This window comes from Diabrotica virgifera, chromosome 3 (assembly GCF_917563875.1).
Source record: "Diabrotica virgifera virgifera chromosome 3, PGI_DIABVI_V3a".
NCBI lineage: Eukaryota > Metazoa > Arthropoda > Insecta > Coleoptera > Chrysomelidae > Diabrotica > Diabrotica virgifera.
In genome coordinates, this window is record NC_065445.1 from 198,790,165 (window position 1) to 198,811,683 (window position 21,519).

General features: G+C 32.2%; 2 protein-coding genes across 11 annotated transcripts in view; one reads left to right on the top strand and one right to left on the bottom strand.

Moving 5' to 3' along the window:
* LOC114338004 (F-actin-monooxygenase MICAL3) overlaps positions 1-21,519 on the bottom strand; it is a 688,439-nt gene that overhangs the window by 475,292 nt on the left and 191,628 nt on the right. The window lies entirely within an intron of this gene.
* LOC126882674 (52 kDa repressor of the inhibitor of the protein kinase-like) lies at positions 17,815-18,903 on the top strand. The gene has a single exon (XM_050647649.1). It carries the CDS (start codon positions 17,815-17,817, stop codon positions 18,901-18,903), a length of 1,089 nt encoding a protein of 362 aa, XP_050503606.1.

Sequence of the window (21,519 nt, forward strand, 5' to 3'; positions counted from 1 at the left end):
CTACTTCGAACGTCGACCCATGTGCAGACGGCCTAAGTTGTATATACGTATTTAAATAATCACTTATCGTGATATAGCTTACCAATGTTTATCGTTAAAATACAACACATTCACAAAACGCGTTTTTAACTTTTGAAAAAAGCAGTAAGCGGATAATAAGAATTTAACGTGTTTACTCGTTGGCTGCTCTGATAAGACTCCTTTGTTCATAGCTGTGTATTTCTTCTTTTAGTATTGGTAACCAAATCTGCTATATTCTGCTGATGAGTTTGCTATATATTTTTCTTCGTTGAGAAGGATGAGAGCTGCTTCTTTAACTTTTATCTTTTTCATGTGTGTTTCTTTCATGATTGTTGATTGATTTTTTCATTGTACTTTGTGCTTCTTGTCCCAGGCATGATTACATATCTGGGATTTGTCAAGTCTCTGTTCTTGATGTATGTTTTATGCTCGTTTACTTACCCTGACACTTAGTGGTCTTGAAGTTTCTCCTTAGTAGAAATTGTTGCATTCACAGAGTATTTTGTAGATGGAAATCGAAACGTCAAACATTAGTTAATTAAAAATGTAATTTTCAGGTCACCGATAATTCTGGCTCAATTCCATATAAACATAAGGATACTTAAATAACCAATCTGGTATACAATTTTGCAAGTTGTTTATATGCAAGGAGCTCAAGTTTTCATCTTCTAAGAGCTTTAAAATTTTACTGTGAATGCTATCGGGAACACGTGCTTTTCCGGTCTTCATGTTTTTCAATGCGTATTTTATTTCTTATGCTAGAATGGGTAAATTATTATCAATGTTTAAACGTCTGTTGATATTTTGTTTCCTATATGTCTGAGAATAGAATTTGTATATTATGTTTTCCTTGCGTCGTTTATTTCTTCTAATGTTGTAATGTGTAGCAAATTAGAATAAATAACGCGTTAAAATCAGCATTATTTGCACATTATAACTCTCTCTATAAAGAAATTATTCGTTTATACGTTTTGGACGATTGCCTGGTCTAAATTTGAATAACTAATAAGTCATCGTGATTCACTGCACATCAATGAAATTTATAGGCTTTGCCAAAATGTGCGAACCAATTGTTGGGAGAGAAAAAAGGAAGAAATGTTTTAAAAGCGTCTGTAAGTCATCACGACTTATTTATAGATGCTAGTCACGAAAGTCATAAAATAGTTTTGTCGAGGAGAAATGGGTAAACCTGTGACTTTGATGATAAAGAACAGTTTTACTGATTTGTTAATAAATATACAGCGTGATTCATTCTTCTTTAAGTGCCATCTCAGCGACAGATGTCGGCAATCATCATAGCTATTCGGACTTTGGAGACGGTTGCTCTGAAAAGTTCATTTGATGTACATCCGTACCATTCTCTCAGGTTACGCAGCCACGATATTCTGCGTCTCCCTATGCTCATTTTTCCTTGAATCCTTTCCTGCATAATGAGTTGGAGCGCAAGTTGTATTTCTCTTCACGTGACCGAGATTTTCCAATTTTCTGGTTTTGATTGTATTGTAGACTTCCATTTGTTTATTCATCTTTCTCAGAACCTCTTTGTTTGTAACGTGTTCTGTCCAATCAATTCTGTCCAATCGGTATGATTGTATGAATCAGTAATGTGATTCATTAAGAATATGCAATCTCTAGGTAGTAGATTCTATAAACCTCAAAATATTAAGATTTAACCCAAATCACTTAAATAAAATGTGGCTCGTTACTGAGTTACAGGGTGTTTTATTTAAAAAATTGATAACTATTTTTACCCAGTACTTTTGAACTATTTGACATATTCTTGTCATACTTATCAGAAAGTCTAGATACTGTACACCTTACTAAATTATGATAAACAAACGTTTCTGACTACTACCAGAGGCGTACGACAGGCGACAGAGAATGGTTTACCCTTCCCAAATTCTACGCCACTGTCAAATTACATATATAAATTTTATACCCTTCGTTCGTAACGATTAAGTCATTAGTTTTCGAGATATTTGAGGTTGAAAATGAAACAGCACAGCTATTTTGCTTAATATATTGTGCCCCTTCATTTTTAACTTCAAATATATCGAAGACTAATGATTTTATCGTTACGAATGAAGAGTATATTATTTACAGAGAGTGTAATGGAGAATCGAAAAATTGCGCTAAAATAGTAATTCCGCCGGTGGCGTAGGATGTGGGAAGGGTCAACCGTTCACTTTCCCCCGTTGTGCGCCTCTGGTAGTAGCCAGAAACGTTTATTTAACATAATTCAGTAGGGTGTATAGTACTTACCTGCACTTTCTGCCAAGTATGATAAGAATATATCAAATACTTTTAAAGTAATGCATACAAATAGTTAATATTTAACCCAAAAAAATTTGATTTAAAATTTAAAAATTAATTGTACCCAGTACTTTAAAAATATTTAGCATATCCTTATCATATCTGCCAAAGAGTGTAGATACTGAACACCCTACTGCATTGTGTTAAACGAACGTTTCAGGCTACTACCAGAGGCGTACGACAGGGGAAAGTGAATAGTTAACTCTTCCCACATTCTACGCCACTGACGGAATAGCAATTTTAGCATAATTTTTAGATTCTCCAACACTTTCCATTTAAATAATGTACTCGTCATTCGTAACGATGAAATCATTAGTTTTCGAGATATCTGAAGTTAAAAATTAAGGGGCACAATACATTAATCAAAATAGCTGTCATTTCATTAATTTTCAACTTCAAATACATATACTTATCGAAAACTAAGGACTTTTTCGTTTCGAATGAAGAATATGTTATTTACATACATGGTATTGAAGAATCGAAATATTGCGCTAAAATAGGCATTCCGCCAGTGGCGTAGAATTTGGGAGGGTCAACCATTCACTGTCCCCTGTAGTATGCCTCTGGTAGTAGTCAGAAACGTTTATTTATCATAATTTAGTAGGGTGCACAGTACCTACACTTTCTGCCAAGTATGAAAAGGATACGCCGAATAGTTTTAAAATACTGAGCAAAAATAGTTTTTAAATAAAACACCTTGTAACTCAGTAAGGAGCCACATTTTATTTAACTGATTTTTGTTAAATCTTAATAAATCATTTCTCCGCCATACTGTGGGTTGTTTATCTTGTGTGTGTACAATGTTTTATTCAAAATCCTCGATGAATATATCTGCTGATGATGCAGATAAGGATGAGCCCATGGCTAATCCGAAATTTTGTTTATAGAAATCGTTGTCTACAGTTTATTCGCATGGCTTATGCACTAATAGTTGTAAACAGTAGTCAGAATGAGATGGCGATTTGGTTAAGTGTTTGAATATTTTTGGATAACAGTTACTTGTATAGTGGCGTAAATTATTCATTAATTTAATTAATAGGATTATCTATGTATATATTCAGATCAGGTGATTTTAATAATATACTGTTACTATGGAACGAGTAGATACGTTTTGAAGACCTTTAACAAGCAAAATCGTTGTTTACATGCAGTGTATGTCTTATTGAAATTTAGTGCAGTTCTCTAGTTGAAAATGAGTGTTCCCTGTGCAAAGTGCTAGTAACTCCATGATAGCTGATACATTTGTTTGGGTTTTGTTGTCAACGTATCATCTCTCTCTCTAATTTGATTTATTTTTAAAGTATTCTAAAATGACACAGACTGATGATATCGAAACTGAACTAGCATATTGTTGCAATTGAAATCTATTTCTGCTAATTTTCGCAGGAATTGTGAATTTTTAATAAATGTTGAAATTTAAGAATTGGTCACAAATCGACCTTACACAAAACTAAAAAGGGATCCAACCAAATCACTGGAAAACAAAATATATAAAACACTGCACAAAAAGGATTATCTTACAGACTGCCAAAGAAGAACTTGATATTCTACGGGCACAAACTCCCTCAGATTTTTTCACCTAAATGCATGAACGCCATGTTTTGAAAAACATAAACCAGTTAACAACTTTTTGGTTATACTTTTCGAACAATTTTTAAAATAATCTTTTTGAAAACGGTTTCCAGAGTAGAGTAGAAATAGAAACGTTATACAGTAGTTAAAAATATAATTTTCACTGCAATCAAGAGTCTAAAAGAACTTCTGAACTGTTCAAGCCGAGTCAAGAGCAATAGACTTCTTAAAGACTACACAATTGTTATTTAATTCACATAGTATTGTTATTTTTGAATAGGAATCCACAAAAAAACCGAATCAGAAATTTTTCCAGACGGGAGCGGTCTCACCACATGGACTATAAGTATATGTGATGTATATACCCATAATTATGTACTGTTGTAAACTTCTACTCCGTGTCAATGACCAAAGATGTCCAGATGATAAACCAAAGATGATTAATTTGGAATAAAAAAATTGTGGCTTAATCCCATATCAACATGATATTTAACATACTTAGACATACCATAAGAAAAGAGTTTCAGAATTTTTCTTTCTTGCAAACTTTTAGTTTTCAATTATTGGATATAACGGTCTTACAGCCATTTAATTGTATTGCTCTAATTCTTTCTATTCAATGTAATGTATAGACGCTTTAATACAAAATCAAAAACTTATTCATAAACATCACGAAACTTATTTGTACAACATCCTGTAAATAATGTCTCGAATCGAATTTTTGGTTTGTTTGTTCAACGTTATTGATGCAATTATTCTCTTTAACAACAGTCAACACATCCCAACATCCGCCATTTCTAGAAACCGCTAAGGGCAACAGACTGAAGTCGCTCTTTTACATACATACACATAAGCACGATTGTTTTCAATTTAAAACCATAATAAAGAAACGCTCTGTGCGAGAAACGATCCAAGTGCGAGCGGAAATAGTGAGCATGTGTTGTTCTATATTAAAAAATTGTAGAAAGAATCCAAAAGGCGAATGTAATACGGATATACGTTCTACGGAAAATAATACAGTAGACGATGTGAGATGGCGTGTGGAGTTAAATACAGTGCTCAACAATTGATAAGGATCAAGTAATATTTTACGCCAGAAATAGTCGGAGTTTGTAAAAATTTGAGTAATATAATTTATCGCCAACCGTCACTAAAGTCATTCATTATTGTACTCATTTGACGCCATTTGGGGTAGTAAAGTAACACTTTATTGTACTGAAAGAAGAATTTTACTTTACCTGCCGCGATTAATCAAATTAACTGAGATTGAATGTAAGTGGTCGATGGCAGTAATCGATTATTTATTTGAGTGAACTTAAAATGTATTTACTCTAATTATTAAAAATATTGTACAAAATTTACGTTATTATTAATTAAATTTATGTCAGAAATTGATATTCTGTAGTATTTTGAAATTATATTCATAAAACATAAATGAAAACTTTAAAGATTTAGTAATAATTAATAGGTACCTACTTATTCAATATTGATAACAACTATCGAATAAACATCGAAATCGGCCATGCAAAAGTCATCATTCTGTGTCATTACTGTCATACGAAATTTTTATTTCGTCTAAAATTAATAAAATTCTTAAATCTTTTAAGTTTTGTATTAATGCAAATATATTATGAAATAGTGTTTTTGTTAATTCGATTATATATGACGGTGATAGATATTTACTGATGATTTGTTAGCAAATATATATATTTAGATTTTCTACTATTCATCCAGAGAAAAGCAACTGCGCTGCGGGAGGCTATACTTTATAAACAATCAAAGTAACTATTAACGGTATTTTTAATTTTTGGTATTTTATTTTAAGTGTTTAAATTAGTTTAATATTTAAATAAAAATACGATTAAACTGTTTAAAATATATTTATTTCGTTGAAATCATAATAATAGAAGTATAACTTCTTACATGCGTACCAAGTAGTGATGAGCAAAACAAGAACAAGACCAAGACCAGGCTAGTCTTGGTCTTGGTCTTGTTCTTGCAAGCTTAGTCTTGGTCTTGCAGCAAAAAAGCAGTCTTGGTCTTGGTCTTGCACTAGCCGGTCTTGTTCTTGGTCTTGGTCTTGCTGCAAGAGTCTTGCTGGTCTTGCTTTTTTGGTAGTAATAGTTTGAACCAAACAATTTCGAATAAAATGTATATTGAAATAAATAAAAATGTGAAGAATGAAACTATATTTTTTGCTTTAAAATTTTAAAAGAATGTAGAATGTAGTTTCAAACGGATACCAATTTTAACATTATACATTCACCTAACTATTATTATTTCATTAAAATTATGTTTCAAATATAACGGTATATTTTCAAATTTCAATTTTAAGTTGAATTGAGACACAACCTGCTTTTTATAAATTCAATAGCATATGATATCAAAAAAAATTGAAAAAAAAAAGAAAAAGGTATTAGTTACATTTTATTTTACTTGGAGGAATTACGCGCTTTATTTAATTGTACATACTTATATACAAGGAAAAAGCAAAACTGTGTTTTTATGTGGAGAAAAAATTAAAAAAACCTTCAATTTTAACCAGATGTAAAATTCCTATTCAAATGATATATCGAACGTGAACACTGATTTCTCATTAAAAAATAGTTATTTATGAAACAGTTCGTGAAGTATGCTTTTTCGAAGGCACGCGATTTTTAGAGCACGAGCGACAACGGAGCGAGTGCTATAAATCGCGTAAGTTCGAAAAAAGTACTTCACGTACAGTTTCATACAATATTTTATCTACGATAAACAAATAAAAAAAGCTGTAACTCTTCTTCACTGCAATTCATTTCTATTCTACAATTTTTAGAACTTTGACATTTAAAAGTTCTAACTACTTTCAAACCACAAAACTGTCAAAACTTTTGTTGTAATTCATTGCTCATATTGTCATCACCATGACAACGCGAAAGTTAAGGATTGTCACCATGACAACGCGAAAGTTAAGGATTGTCACCACGAAAACGCGAAAGTTAAAAACAGTGCGAAAATGTAAGTCCCGTTTAAAATACATTGTTACTTCACGCACACTTTAAATCCTTCACGCACTGCTATCTATAATGGCAGTTTTCTCAAATTAAAAACTTATACATAATATGACGTAGAGTAGATAAAAATTATTTTCAGTTCATATGAACGTCTAACCTATAAAGTTTGTACACATACTTAGTAAACATTCTGCATATACAGGGTGGCTGTATAGTGTGACAAATATCGATATCTCGGAAACTGTTCATAATAGAGAATAACTGAAAATAGAAAAATTAAAGAAAATCATTTTCCGAAGAATCCAGTATCACTCAAAAAAATTCCATTATTTTTAGCTTTTAAGTTCCAATTAGAAACAAATATGGCGGATTATTTCATTCATAGGAGATTCTGACCAATAGAAAGCTACAGAAATCTGAATTAAATCGATAATTTTTGATAATCTCCCGTCGTTAAGTATATTACGTCAGATGCTCTTCGTTGCTACGAAAAAATACATTCAGTGACATTAATGACAATTAATCTTTTAAAAATTATAAAAGTGATGACTTTCAATCGTCAAATATTTATAAAAACTGTGTGTTTAATGGTACTTACATAAATAAATTACAATAAAATTTTGGTTTTGAACAGTTTTATTCATGAAATAATCGCAACAAATTGCACTCGACCTCTGAAATTAATATAGAATTTTTGCTCTCGTGACACTTTGACATAATTTCACTCGCCTTCGGCTCGTGAAATTAAAACTGTCAAAGTGTCACTCGGGAAAAATTCAATAATTTCAGAGCTCTTGTGCAATTACTACTGAAAATCTATTATACTGGAAACTGTTGAACTGTCGTAGGAATAATTTTATTTCTGTTTCTACATATACGGTTTTTTAAATGTCTTTTGAGTACTACAGAAACGACGTTCTTATACGACAGTCTAATACGAAGCATTTTTTTAATTCGATTGTGCTCCCCTTTTTTTGACATTCGATTGATTTTTTTGTTATTTGAGTGGCCTGCTTACGTTAAATACCCTGTACTTACTGTTGTAAAATTATAAGATAACGCTAGAAAAGTTAGAAGAGGAATGTTAAAACCAATTCCCCTTAATCTGTTTTTCTACCGATCAAAGTACCTATATATCAAAATTGTTGATTCTTAGCTTAAAATATTATGTATTTTAAAAATTCGATATTCTTTAAGGTTTATTACAATGTCAGTATATATTATTTAACTAAAAAGTAAAGTTAACTCATAAAAAACCAATTTCGCAAAAAAATGCAAGAGTCTTACAGGTTGGTCTTGGTCTTGCATAGTCTTGCAAGGTTCGGTCTTGGTCTTGTTCTTGCAAGCTTGGTCTTGGTCTTGCAGCTAAAAGGCGGTCTTGGTCTTGCTGCAAGACCAAGACCAAGACTGCAAGACCAAGACCAGTCTCGCTCATCACTAGTACCAAGTACACACACTCTTTTTTCATTAGGATGTAATTAAGTAAGTGTTTATGTTTTTTATGATTGGCGATAAAATTTTGTATGCACTACGCCAGTAAAGACTGTTTACTGACTTGGTACATAAATAACTATTAAATAATATTAATAAACTAAAACTCAAACAATTAGGCATGCACGTCATAAATTTAATGATATCATAACCTACCGGTACAAACTTGGCTGCAAACAAATTCAAGAAATTAATGTTCCCTCATATTAGCTTTTTAGCTTCGCTATCGTCAAGTTTAGCAAGAAAGTGCTGTTGCCAAATAAAAAAACATATACGTATTTGCCATAGCAGCTACCGGCTACACTGTTTATCTCTGTCTTTAGGGGGTGAAACAAACATAACTATCTGTAATATAAGTGTCTATAAAAGGTTATGTAAGATTTGTGTTTATTTATTTTTTCTTGTTCTAATTTTATGGCCTGTGAGAGATGTGCCCATTTAGCCAGCAACAATTCCTAAAATGAAAGCCTAACTAAACCTACCATACAACAAGGCTATTACTAACCTAATCGCCAATCAAGGATAGAGATAAGAAGGGAACTTAGAGAAGGGAATTTTTTAAATAAAGAAAATATAATTTGAAAACAATAATTTGACATTCAATTTAATCTCCAATATTATGAGAAACGTCAGTTATACCCATTTACCATCTGATCAAATATAATAATAACGTCATTATGGCATAATATCAAGAAAATCTGATCATTCCCTTATTTTTTCAAATTTAAAATATGGCTACAATGGAAAAATTGCGCGCATGCCTTATTGTTTGACTTCGTCTCTACCACGACTTCGCTATCAATTTTAAACGAAATAAAAATAAATTTTGGTAAAATAAGATACAATGTATGGTTGAATACTCGAATATATGAATTTTACAAATAAAAGGCAGATATTGAGCGCAGTTATTTACCAAATCTTTCATCAGCGGATACTTTCTTCGGTATTTTTTGTTTCTTGTTTTTCCACTTTTTCTGCCTCTACAATGGTATTTTTTGGCCCATTTCAGATGACTCTGATGATACTCTTAAGAGTAGAGGTAGAAAAGGTGGAAAAACAAGAAATAAAAAATACTTCGTCAAGAAAGGAAGAAGATATTCCAGAATATCGTAGATATTTACTTAAAATTTACAAAACAATTTATTAACACTGGAGTTTGGAGGTAACTGATGAATTATTCCTAATAAACTGCACATTCATTGACTCTATGGTAGACTGAACACTGACCACAAGTACAACCGACCAGTGGTGTAGGAGAGCCAGGAGATGAAATAAGAAGTAAGTAATGAAAATTATGTTAATTGCTGGAAGTTACAATAATCCAGTTTACACACTCAAACCTGTCATAAATAATACGAGTTATTAGTTGGTGATAAATGTAGTGGACATAGAATGAATGTGAGAACTAGGAAAAAAATAATCTAGAGAGTGGTTGGTTAAATAATCTCTAAAGGCTCCTTACTAGGTACCACCTATATTATATAAAAGAAGAAATTGACATGATTAGGATTGACTTCCTACACCTCTGCAGCCCTCTATTTTGGCTTTAAGGATCAGTTGTAATATTTTATATCGATTTTCTCTCACTACATGTCCCAAATAAGACATTTTTCGGTGTTTAACAGTCTTTAGCGCAGTTCTCTATCTTTGCTGACCCTCCGGGATACTTCTTCATTAGTTTTTCTTACTGTCCAAGGTATCTTCAGCATCCGTCTATGAATCCACATTTCCAATGCTTCCATTCTGTTCATGATCGATACTTTTAGAGTCCACACTTCTGCACCATACAAAAGTACATACCAAACAAAGCACTTAACCCTTCTTTGTCTTAGTTCTAAACTGAGATGATTATTGCTAAAAAATGACTTCATTTTCATAAAAGTCATTGCTATTCTACGTTTTATTATGTCTGGTTCTAGCTGGTATTAGCTCAAGGGCATGGGAGCAAAATGCCGCCTGTCAAAATGTTCAATGTATTATAAATGTATTCATTTTTTTCAAATCCTGAGAAAACTAATAAATATTTTTGAAAATTTTAAAATCAGAATGAAATATTGCATTACTACAGAGGGCCGAAAGTGCCTTAGAATAACCAAAAAGTTTCTTTTAAATGAGATACAGTAAAGTCTCGTTTTATGCGGTGGATACGTTCTACAGAAAAGCGCATATAAAAAAATCGCATTAAAAAAGACTTTACTTGCATTGAAAAAGTAGGGATACATTCCGTAGTTCTCTAAAATCACATAAAATGGTGGACGTTTGTCCACCAAAAATTTTATGCCTTTGATGTTTTTTTTCTCCATTGGGCCAAATAAAATCTTAAGGAAGAAATTAAAAACACGGACTTACGATATTGAGATTGCAAAAACCTCTTGTAATGGAACATAAAACTTTATGACAATCCAGAAATCAAAATGTGCTGTTTATTATACTGCAACTTGAAATCAGCTACATTTATGCCTGGTTGCACCAACAGATCTTAAGCTTAAGAAGTGCTTTAAGCTCAGCTTACGAAACATACGTGTTACACCATTGAGTCTTAGATCAATTTTCAGCTTGTCACAATGAATTGCCACGTGGATTGGATAGATATGAATCGAAAATCATGATGCAAAGTAAGTTAGACCTAAAGCGGCCTTATCTATAAGCTGAGCTCGGCTAAGGTGGAGCTTAAGATTTGAACTGTTAAATACTTACACATTTAAATTTAATTTCAAAACAATTACAGGGTATACCCTTCAATGTGAAACTCAGATTGATGTAATATGTAGCTACATACTACCTTGTTACATCATGTAACAAGGGGAATACCCGAATTGCAAACCCTCAGATTACTGACATCTAGATGGGTATAGTTAATATTAATTATACTAGTTGTTAATAATAGAAACTTTTGGATATAATACAAACCGCCCAACTTCAAAATCGATTTAAAATAATCCGCATAAAAAGAGACCTTACTGTATTTGAAATTAAATTTTCTCTTTATTTCACCCCTGTAACTTATTATTGGGACCGTGCAAGTTCGGCAAAGCGACACCTGGTTTCTACGCTCAGCAACATTATTCGCATTTTTAATTATATTGGCCAATTATATTAGTCCTGGTTACAGGATAATTGTCAAGGCCATAGTCCAAAAAAAGTAATAAGAAAAAATAAGATTCAGGTTATGTTATTAAAACGTAAACAATTCTATGTAGTAAATAAAATTAGTTATTAAAATGCAGTACTGCAAGCAAAATACAATTAATTAAATGTACCTTTATACAGGGTGTCCCGAAAAGATTGGTCATAAATTATACCACAGATTCTGGAGTCAAAAATAGGTCGATTGAACCTCGCTTACCTATATACAATAGTGCACACAAAAAAAGTTACAGCCTTTTGAAGTTACAAAATGAAAATCGATTTTTTTTCATATATCGGAAACTCTCAGAGATTTTTTATTGAAAATGGACATGTGGCATTTTTATGACAGCAACATCTTAAAAAAAAATTTAAGTAAAATTTGTGCACCCCATAAAAATTTTATGGGGGTTTTGTTTCCTTAAACCCCCCCAAACTTTTGTGTACGTTCCAATTAAATTATTATTGTGGCACATTAAAAACATTATTTTTAAAACTTTCTTGCCCCTTAGTACTTTTTCGATAAGCCAGTGTTTATCGAGATATTTTGAATATTTGTCGAATCCACCACATATTTGTATATGGTAGTACGATTATAGAGACCTGTTAATAATCTGAAAATTTATTTATAATTTACATTTTTAGGTATATTTTGAAAAATACATCTACATCTCGATAAAAGGTGACTTATGAAAAAAAGACTAAGAGGCAAAAGTTTTAAAAACACTGTGTTTAACTAATGGTACCACAATAATAGTTTAATTGGAACGTACACAAACATTTGGGGGGTTTAAAGGAACAAAACCCCCATAAAATTTTTACGTAAATATATTGAAAAAGAAGCAGCATCTCAATAAAAACTGGCTTATCGAAAAAATACTAGGAGGCAAAAAGTTTTAAAAACGTTGTGTTTAACTAATGGTACCACAATAATGAGTTAATTGGAACGTACACAAAAGTTTGGGGGGGTTTAAGGAAACAAAATCCCCATAAATTTTTTATGGGGTGGACAAATTGCACTATAATTTTGTTTTAAGATCTTCCTGCCATAAGAATAATATATGTCCATTTTTAATAAAAAATCTCTAATAGTTTTCGATATATTGAAAAAAATCGATTTTCATTTTGTAACTTCAAAGGGCTGTAACTTTTTTTATGAGCACATTTGTACTAAGGTAAGTTAGGTTCAATCGAACTATTTTTGAGCCCATAATGTGTGGTATAATTTATGACCAATCTTTTCGGGACACCCTGTATAATAATTGCATATCATATCAATATTGTGGAGCAATATATAATTTTTCTTCTACAATGACAGTATGTATGAAATATACCTCAATTTGACAATTTCAATTGACAATATGAATTATTTAAGAAAGTTGCAATATTTCTCCGCTATTGTCGCACGATCGTTTCTCGTATCCCCTCCATGTACTTGCACACTACGAATAATAAACACTATAGAAATTTTCAAGAACTTTCGGCCCTCGGTAATAACGTAATCTTTCATTAAGCGTTTAAATTTTTCAAAAATACTTATTAGTTTTCTCAGGTTTCGAAAAAAATTAGTACATTTAAAACACATTGAAAATTTTGACAGGCGACATTTTGTGTGTATAACCTTAAGGATCATAAATAACAAATTTCGAGAGAAATTTCGCTATTTCACGTTGCGTTGAATCTATTTCACGTTGCGTTGAATTTATTTCACGTTGCGTTGAATCCCGTCTTCAGTTCTTATCTTTTTCTTTTGCATTTTTCTATTTCACTTGTCCTGCAGCTCCAACATTCCGTGGGAGTTCTTTTTTAGAATAGCTTCTTAGACTCTAATTGCGCGGGTATTTCAATTTCAATTAAAATCGTTTTTGAATCGTTTAAACTTTTTGTTTGTTTGCAAACTTTTTTAGAATAGCTTCTTAGACTCTAATTGCGCGGGTATTTCAATTTCAATTAAAATCGTTTTTGAATCGTTTAAACTTTTTGTTTGTTTGCAAAGTAAATTGTTATAATAAACATACCTTAAACGATTAACGTGAATGAAAACGCTTACTCCACTAACCTGGTATTTTATAATATAAACAACAATTTGTGGTGTTGGCGTTTCTATTACACCTTTAGGAGAGATGTGTTAATATATTATTATAGGGAAATTTTGCACTGATGTGTACAATTTTAGATACAGCTTTTGCGATCTGAATCTGTAATTTGCACTTTACAATAAAATGGTGATATTATCTGGAAAGTTGCTAGAGTAATATACACTACGCGTCGGAGAAAACGGGCACCCCACAAAATTAGTAATTTTTGATGTCTCGAATTGCCTAAACCTGTTGTCCGATTTAAGTGATTTTTGAAGTTATACTTCTTTACCGGCGATAGAGAGTGAATTTTTAAATGGGAAAACCTAGCGACCGGGCGCATGCGCATTATAACTTTGTTCTGATTGGATGTTCAAATGACATGTCAAAAATTATCCAATATGGCTGCTGTAGCATAGCTGTGGTTTGGACGTGAACGGTTTGGTTATGTCGTTGATTGATAAATATAGAGTGGTTGTTTAACTGCCTTTTTAAATAGTTTTCATATTATATTTTTGGACTTATTAACATGATTGTTGCATGTCATTGTGGAAGCCCAAACTGTGTGAGTGCGATTTTCAATCGCAAAATTACTGATAAAAACCTATTCGCTCGAAGAGGTAGAGTGTGGAGAACTGTGGATAACATCAATCAACCCGGAACGATTTACGATCTCACTTATTCAAAACTAAAGAATCGGAGAATCCAGTTATTACTATCAATGATTACTGGTAAGTGTTTTAGAAATAAGTTGATAAAATTTGGTTCCTACATTTGAACATAGCCACTTTACACATTGCAAGTAATTGCGAAATTTATAGCACAAGTTCTTGCAGCAAGAACTTCTGCAATCAGTTGCAACTTGCAACTAGATTTCTGCAATAAAATGATTACAGGGTACAAGTAATTGCATAAGCTGACATGAAATAGACAGACACTTTGACCTAACCATAAATTTTAGGTTATGTTGTTTTTATAAATTAAATGTGATTTTTTAAGTAGAGTTATCAGATATTAGATTAAAAAGGTTGGATTATTGAGAAAATTATATGTGTTATATATAACAATTGCAGAAAAATTGCATGAACATGTTCTATTTAGCTGCAACTTCTTGCAGCAGAACTGCAGACTGTCTCCTTATATGCAATAAACCATTAGCTCATGTGATGCTCCAGCTACATTTTGCTTAATCCATATTTTATAACTTTTCCTCAGCTTTTCGCTTTCATGTATCACATTGTTGTTAGCATTAATGGTTCTGATTTAAGTCGAGCTGCAATGCCACTTTTTTTGAATATCGTAGTTAACCATACAGAGAGAGTCTGTAAAGTGGAATAAATTCAATATCTCAAATACTAATTGTTTTATTGGAAAATGCTCAGACCCGTCGATTAGTATTTCAAATTGTCCTTTTTGACATTCAATAAAAATGTATACAGGGTGTCCCAATTTAGAGATATGACGTCATCGTCGATTTTCTTAAATGGCAACACTGTCATTTTGATAGCTAATTTGATAGGGTTTGTAAAGTTATACATAACTGCAAAATATCAAATTTTTATTCTCTACCATTTACAAGATAATAGAAAATAACAAAGTTATATCTGTAATTTGGAATATATTCAATAATTAAAATACTAACTGTTTTTTTGAAAAATGCTCAGACCCGTCGATTAGTATATCAAATTGTCATTTTTGACATATAATAATAATGTATACAGGGTGTCCCAATTTAGAGATATGACGTCATCGTTGATTTTCTTAAATGGCAACACTATCATTTTGATAGCTATTTTGATAGCGTGTGTAAAGTTATACACATCTGAAAAATTTCAAAATTTTATTCCCTACCATTTACAAGATAATAAAAAATAACAAAGTTATGAAGAACAAGAAGTAATCAAATAATAATTGAATTTATTTATTTCAATTAAGCAAATGCTCATAACGTTGCCATTGACAATTTGACAATAATTGAGGGCAACATTATGAGTTTTTGCTTAATTTATTGAAATAATTAAATTCAATTATTAGTTGATTACTTCTTTTTCATAACTTTGTTATTTTTTATTATCATCTAAATGGTAGAGAATACAAATTTGAAATTTTGCAGTTGTGTATAACTTTACACACCCTATCAAAATAGCTATCAAAATGACAGTGTTGCCATTTAAGAAAATCAACGATGACGTCATATCTCTAAATTGGGACACCCTGTATACATTATTATTATATGTCAAAAAGGACAATTTGATATACTAATCGACGCAAGGGCGAATATAAGGGGGGGGCCGAGGGGGCCCGGGCCCCTCCCGAAATAAAAATAAATAAATGAAAAATGGTTGATGAAGTTAAAAAATACAAGTTAACACAAAATATTGAAGTGGATGGAGATTGATTGATTTTATGGAGATTGATATATACTGTTTGTTGTGCATGCTGGCTGTTCGGAAGGATTTATCCAAGGAGCATAACTGGTTTATAGAGCCTACACTACTATTTTATAGTGGAGATTATCATTGTCAAATGAATTCCAAAATTTTTGAAAAATATGTAATAGAAAAATTGTTAAGACATTAAACAAGAAAAAGGGGAAAAAGCTCGGACTCGGAAGTAGGTGCTAATTATGGTAACCCCTCACTTACGTCCGTGCATTATTCTCCCCTTCCTTTTTTGGGATCTCCCTAAACGGCAACTTTGCTCAGAGTCGTTCTTAACGGAGCCAGTACATTTTACTTACTACCGCTTTAATTTTAGCGATATGGCAACGCTGTGCGGAACGTTCTCGGCGCATGCTGTGTTGATTGTTTTCAGAGAAGCGTCAGTTACAAACTGCAATTAAGTGGTGTTGAGTTTGCTTTATTTGTTATTCGTTTGTTGTTATCCGTTGTTATATAGTTCAGCTCATTTCGTTATGAAGAGACAAGCTTCAATTGAAACCTTTTTTACGAAAAGGCTAAACGTAAGTGAACCTAGTGAAGTTAACTGTGCCGTTAGCAATGATGCTGCGTCTTCTGTTGTTGCTACTACGAGCACCGATCCATTTCCAGTAGCAGAGGACCGTAACCAGTTAGGCTTATTACAAGTAAGAGCAAACAAATATGATATTGGACACTATTGTCAAATCAACTCTACTCAAAGCTTAACAAATGAAGAAAAAAATTCACTGTTAGAAAATGTTTGGAAACCTCCGATTGGATATAAATTTCCTACTATTTCTAGTTCAAACCATGCTAGATCTTTTCAAATGAAATGGCTAGAAGAATTTAAGTGGTTAGCATATTCCGAGGAAAAATCTGGGTCATTTTGTAAATACTGCGTAATATTTTCTCACTCCGAAACTGTAGGAAAAGGAGACCACCAAATGTCAGGGGCATTGGTAAATAAGGCTTTCACTAATTTGAAAAAGGCAAAAGAAGTATTTGGTAAACACGAAAAATGTACATATCACAAACGATCAATTTTGGTAGCTCAAAATACAAAATCTGTTGTAACTAAAAAATCGGAGAGTGTTATCAATCGACGCTCAAAGAATAATAGATATTAAAGAAAACAGGAAAAAGCTTATTCCTATAATAGAAAGTATAAGATTTTGCGGGAGGCAACAAATAGCACTAAGAGGCCACCGTGACAGTGGACGAATAGGCTTAGAAGAGCCAGAAAAAAATGATGGAAATTTCCGATCTTTGCTCAGATACAGGGCTAACAGTGGAGACAATGATCTAAAACTTCAATTATTGAGCAGTGGTGGTAAGAGTATGTACACAAGTTCTTTTATTCAAAATGAACTGATTAGCACGTTTGGTCATTTGATTCAAAGTCAGATTGTCACAAATGTCAGAAAATCTATTTTTTACTCTGTTTTGGCAGACGAAACAACTGACATTAGTAGAGTTGAACAGTTTTCTCTTTGTGTACGGTATGTCGACGACTCATCATATAAAATCAGAGAAGATTTCCTGACTTTTGTTCCAGTGTATGACGTTACTGGGGCAGCATTAGCTAACACAGTTTTGGATACCTTGTCAAGCTTAGGGCTTGACCTGAACAAATTGAGAGGCCAAGGGTACGATGGTGCTTCCACGATGAGAGGGCCCTTCAGAGGGGTGCAAGCGTGCATCAAACAGAAACTGCCTCTAGCGTTGTACACACACTGTTCTTCACATACCCTAAACTTATGTTTACCAGATGCAAGTAACATACCTTCTATAAAAAATTGCATGGGCGTTATTAAAGAAGTCTGCGCATTCTTCCATAAGTCAGCCAAAAGAACTGAAGTATTAAAATTAACCATTACTGAATGTTGTCCTGAACAAAAGAAAAAGAAACTTATTTCTTTATGTGAAACAAGATGGGTGGAGAGGCATGACTCGGTGCTTTTATTTAAGGAACTATTGGAACCCGTCAGTCTTTCCCTTTTGAAAATTGAAGAAGAATCAAGTGACTCAGCGCCTAAGGCACACGCTCTAGGTAGTTCTATCACTCAATTTCAATTTCTTGTAAATACTTTTGTTTTGAGCCATATGCTGTCTAAAACACATAACTTATCTGAGAATCTTCAAAAAAAGAACTTAGATCTCACACAGGCTGTGAAAAATGTTTCGAATGTCTTAGATCTGCTTTCAAAAGAAAGGGAAAATGCCGATAACAACTTTAAAGTCCTGTATAGTCAAATACAGGAGCGGGCTGACAAACTTAAGATTAAAGAGGAGGTTCCTAGAATTTGCCGCCTTCAAACAGCCCGCAACAACGTTCCATACAGTACCCAAGAAGAGTACTATCGCCGAGCTGTTTATTTACCTTACCTAGACGATTTTTGCAATTCGCTGAAGGAACGCTTTGAGTCTCACAAGGAAACAGTTGCATCCTTACAAAACATCCTTCCAGAATTTTGTATCAAAACTGATTTCTGTGCATTGGAACCTGCTTTCAATTCCTATGAAGAGGATTTGTCCCATAAAGAGGTTGTGGAAAGCGAGTTCATGCTGTGGAAAGAAAGGTGGAGCCAAGAGAAGTATGAAAATCTTCCCAAGTCAGCCGTAAGCTCTCTTGAAAAATGTGACCAAGATTTCTTCCCAAATATTTATGTTCTATTAAAACTGCTAGCAGTTCTGCCTGTTTCTGTGGCAACCGTGGAAAGATCGTTCTCAAGTTTAAGAAGGCTAAAAACATACTTGAGAAATAGCACTTCGGAAAATAGGCTTAATGGGCTAGCGTTGCTTTCAATCCACAGAGACTTTGCAATAAGCAATGAAGAAGTTCTTGACAAGTTTGCGAGTGTACCAAGAAACCTTGATTTTGTGTTGTAAACTTAAAATATAAAAGTTGTAATAAAGTTGTAAACTTAAAATATTAAATTAAAATAAAAATATACCAATTCTTTAAATTTTTTTTCGTGGGAGTATACCCGAACCCCCCTCTGCTTATTCCATACCCCCCACGGATTCCCCGGTTATTGGCCCCCCCCCAAAATATTTTCCTATATCCGCCACTGAATCGACGGGTCTGAGCATTTTTCAAAAAAACAGTTAGTATTTTAATTATTGAATATATTCCAAATTATAGATATAACTTTGTTATTTTCTATTATCTTGTAAATGGTAGAGAATAAAAATTTGATATTTTGTAGTTATGTATAACTTTACAAACCCTGTCAAATTAGCTATCAAAATGACAGTGTTGCCATTTAAGAAAATCGACGATGACGTCATATCTCTAAATTGGGACACCCTGTATACATTATTATTGAATGTCAAAAAGGACAATTTGAAATACTAATCGACGGGTCTGAGCATTTTCCAAAAAAACAATTAGTATTTGAGATATTGAATTTATTCCACTTTACAGACTCTCTCTGTATATTATCTGGTAAAGTATCCAAAAACGTTTCTTATGAACTTGGTGTCAGTGTTCTGCTAACTGCAAATTATATTCATATTTACCAGTTTTACGTGGACTCATTTAACTTTTCTCTATTGTTTGAGAATAGTCCGTCCGCTGCAACTTTTCCCATGCGGTACGATTCATTTTCAATCAAATTAAGTCAAAACAGGAAGTGGAACGTATGCCGATGTGTGTAGTATATAGTATACAGTATACAAAATGTATATACACATCGACGTTCGTTTCAATTTATGTTTTGATTTAGTTTGATTGAAAAAGATTCATACCGTATGAGAAAAGTTATAGCGGACGGACTATATCTGCTCTACAAACTTACATAAATCACTCTGTTTATAATGATCAGCTATTGCCCAAAAATTATTAAATGAATTGAGTCATTCTTTTTTTATATAATTTCGATTTACATTTAATGTTACATTTATCGTTACATCGAGGTCCCAATTCTCTCATTTACGTTAATTTTACAGTTTTTCTAGTGTATTCTTGGTCAGAGTTCCTCAGTTTCTTCAAAATATTAATTTTGGAAACACTTGGATCTCTTTGTCTCTCCTTTCCAAGATTTTTCTTCTTTGGAAATTTTTCCTTAGCAGACGTATCTAATAATAAAACTAATGCCTTTGATGCAGGAATGGGTTTCCGCTGTTGTAATTGAACATGTAGTCCACTGTGAACATCAGATATAACAGTGGAAGTTAGTTCACTCGTAAATTATATAGATGTTACAATGTGTTTATAAAAATATTCATCAATAATAGAAATTTATAGTATTGTAACATTGGTTACAAAGTTTTTTCCACCGAGTGATTCAAAATTTGCACTTACAATGAGGTTATTTTATTAAAAAACTTTATATTTAGGTACATAAGATAGGATAAAAGCTTTTAGATCAAAATGAAAGTTGTCCTTTATAGATATCATTCAAGCAATAGTTGAAAAACATTATAAGTGGAGTTACAATGTTATTCATATCAGGTGTAGTTGTGATCTAAAATTTAAATTGGATTAATTTTTTTGTAGGCTATACAGATAAATCAAAAAGTAAACATAGAGGACAATGATGCATTAGAGACTGGCATATCATCTCATACGGACAACACTGCAGGAGAGTTTTTTTATATTTGAACAATTCAGCTTCGCTTCAAAGAAAGTTGGACGCCTTGAAAAAAAAAATTAAACTCACCGTTTGGACTTACGGAAGATATTGAAAATGCTATAAAGTAGGGATATTATACGGGATTTGTATATACTTTTGTAAATAATATATTGTATGATATTTTAAAAGAAAATAATGAGTACCACCAGTGTTACTACAAATGGCTAGTGAATTTAGTAAGTAATTTTGCCAATTTTGTAAAATTGGCAAGAAAATAATTACTAAATAGTTAGTAATTTTGCCATTTTTCGCAAAATTGGCCAAAAACAAAAAAAATATCTACTAAAAATACTAGCCAGTTGTGTCTGAGTTTAGCGAACCGACTATAACTCTTGTTAAATTAAGGTTGAGTTTACACTTTTGACTTGCCTACAGATTTAAAAACATTTTTGTCATAATATACAGTATGTCCCTGTAAGTTGGAACCATAATATGGAAAACTTTTTTATTATTCATTTTACGAAAAATAGTTGTTCTACATAAAAGGTTCTGCAATATCTATAATCTCTGATTCAACCATCAGATAGTAAATTTTTATGGGTGTTACACAGGGTATGTCAAAAAATATGAATTTCACTCAAGAGAAAAGTAGCTTTATTTTTACAATATTGAACATTGTTATTATGAACAGTTAATTGGAATTAGAACTATATTCTAATATGCAATTACATCCTTCTAATTGAAAAAGAAATTAAAAATTTTTCTCGGCATATATCATCAATATTATTTTCTGTTATTTCAATTATGATAACTTTTGTTATTAATTTTACGAAAGAAAAGTTATAGAATGTTCTGCATGATCTAAAACCTAAAATATAACCATCTTATATCAAATATTATCGATTTTGTATGAGGTATATAAAACAAC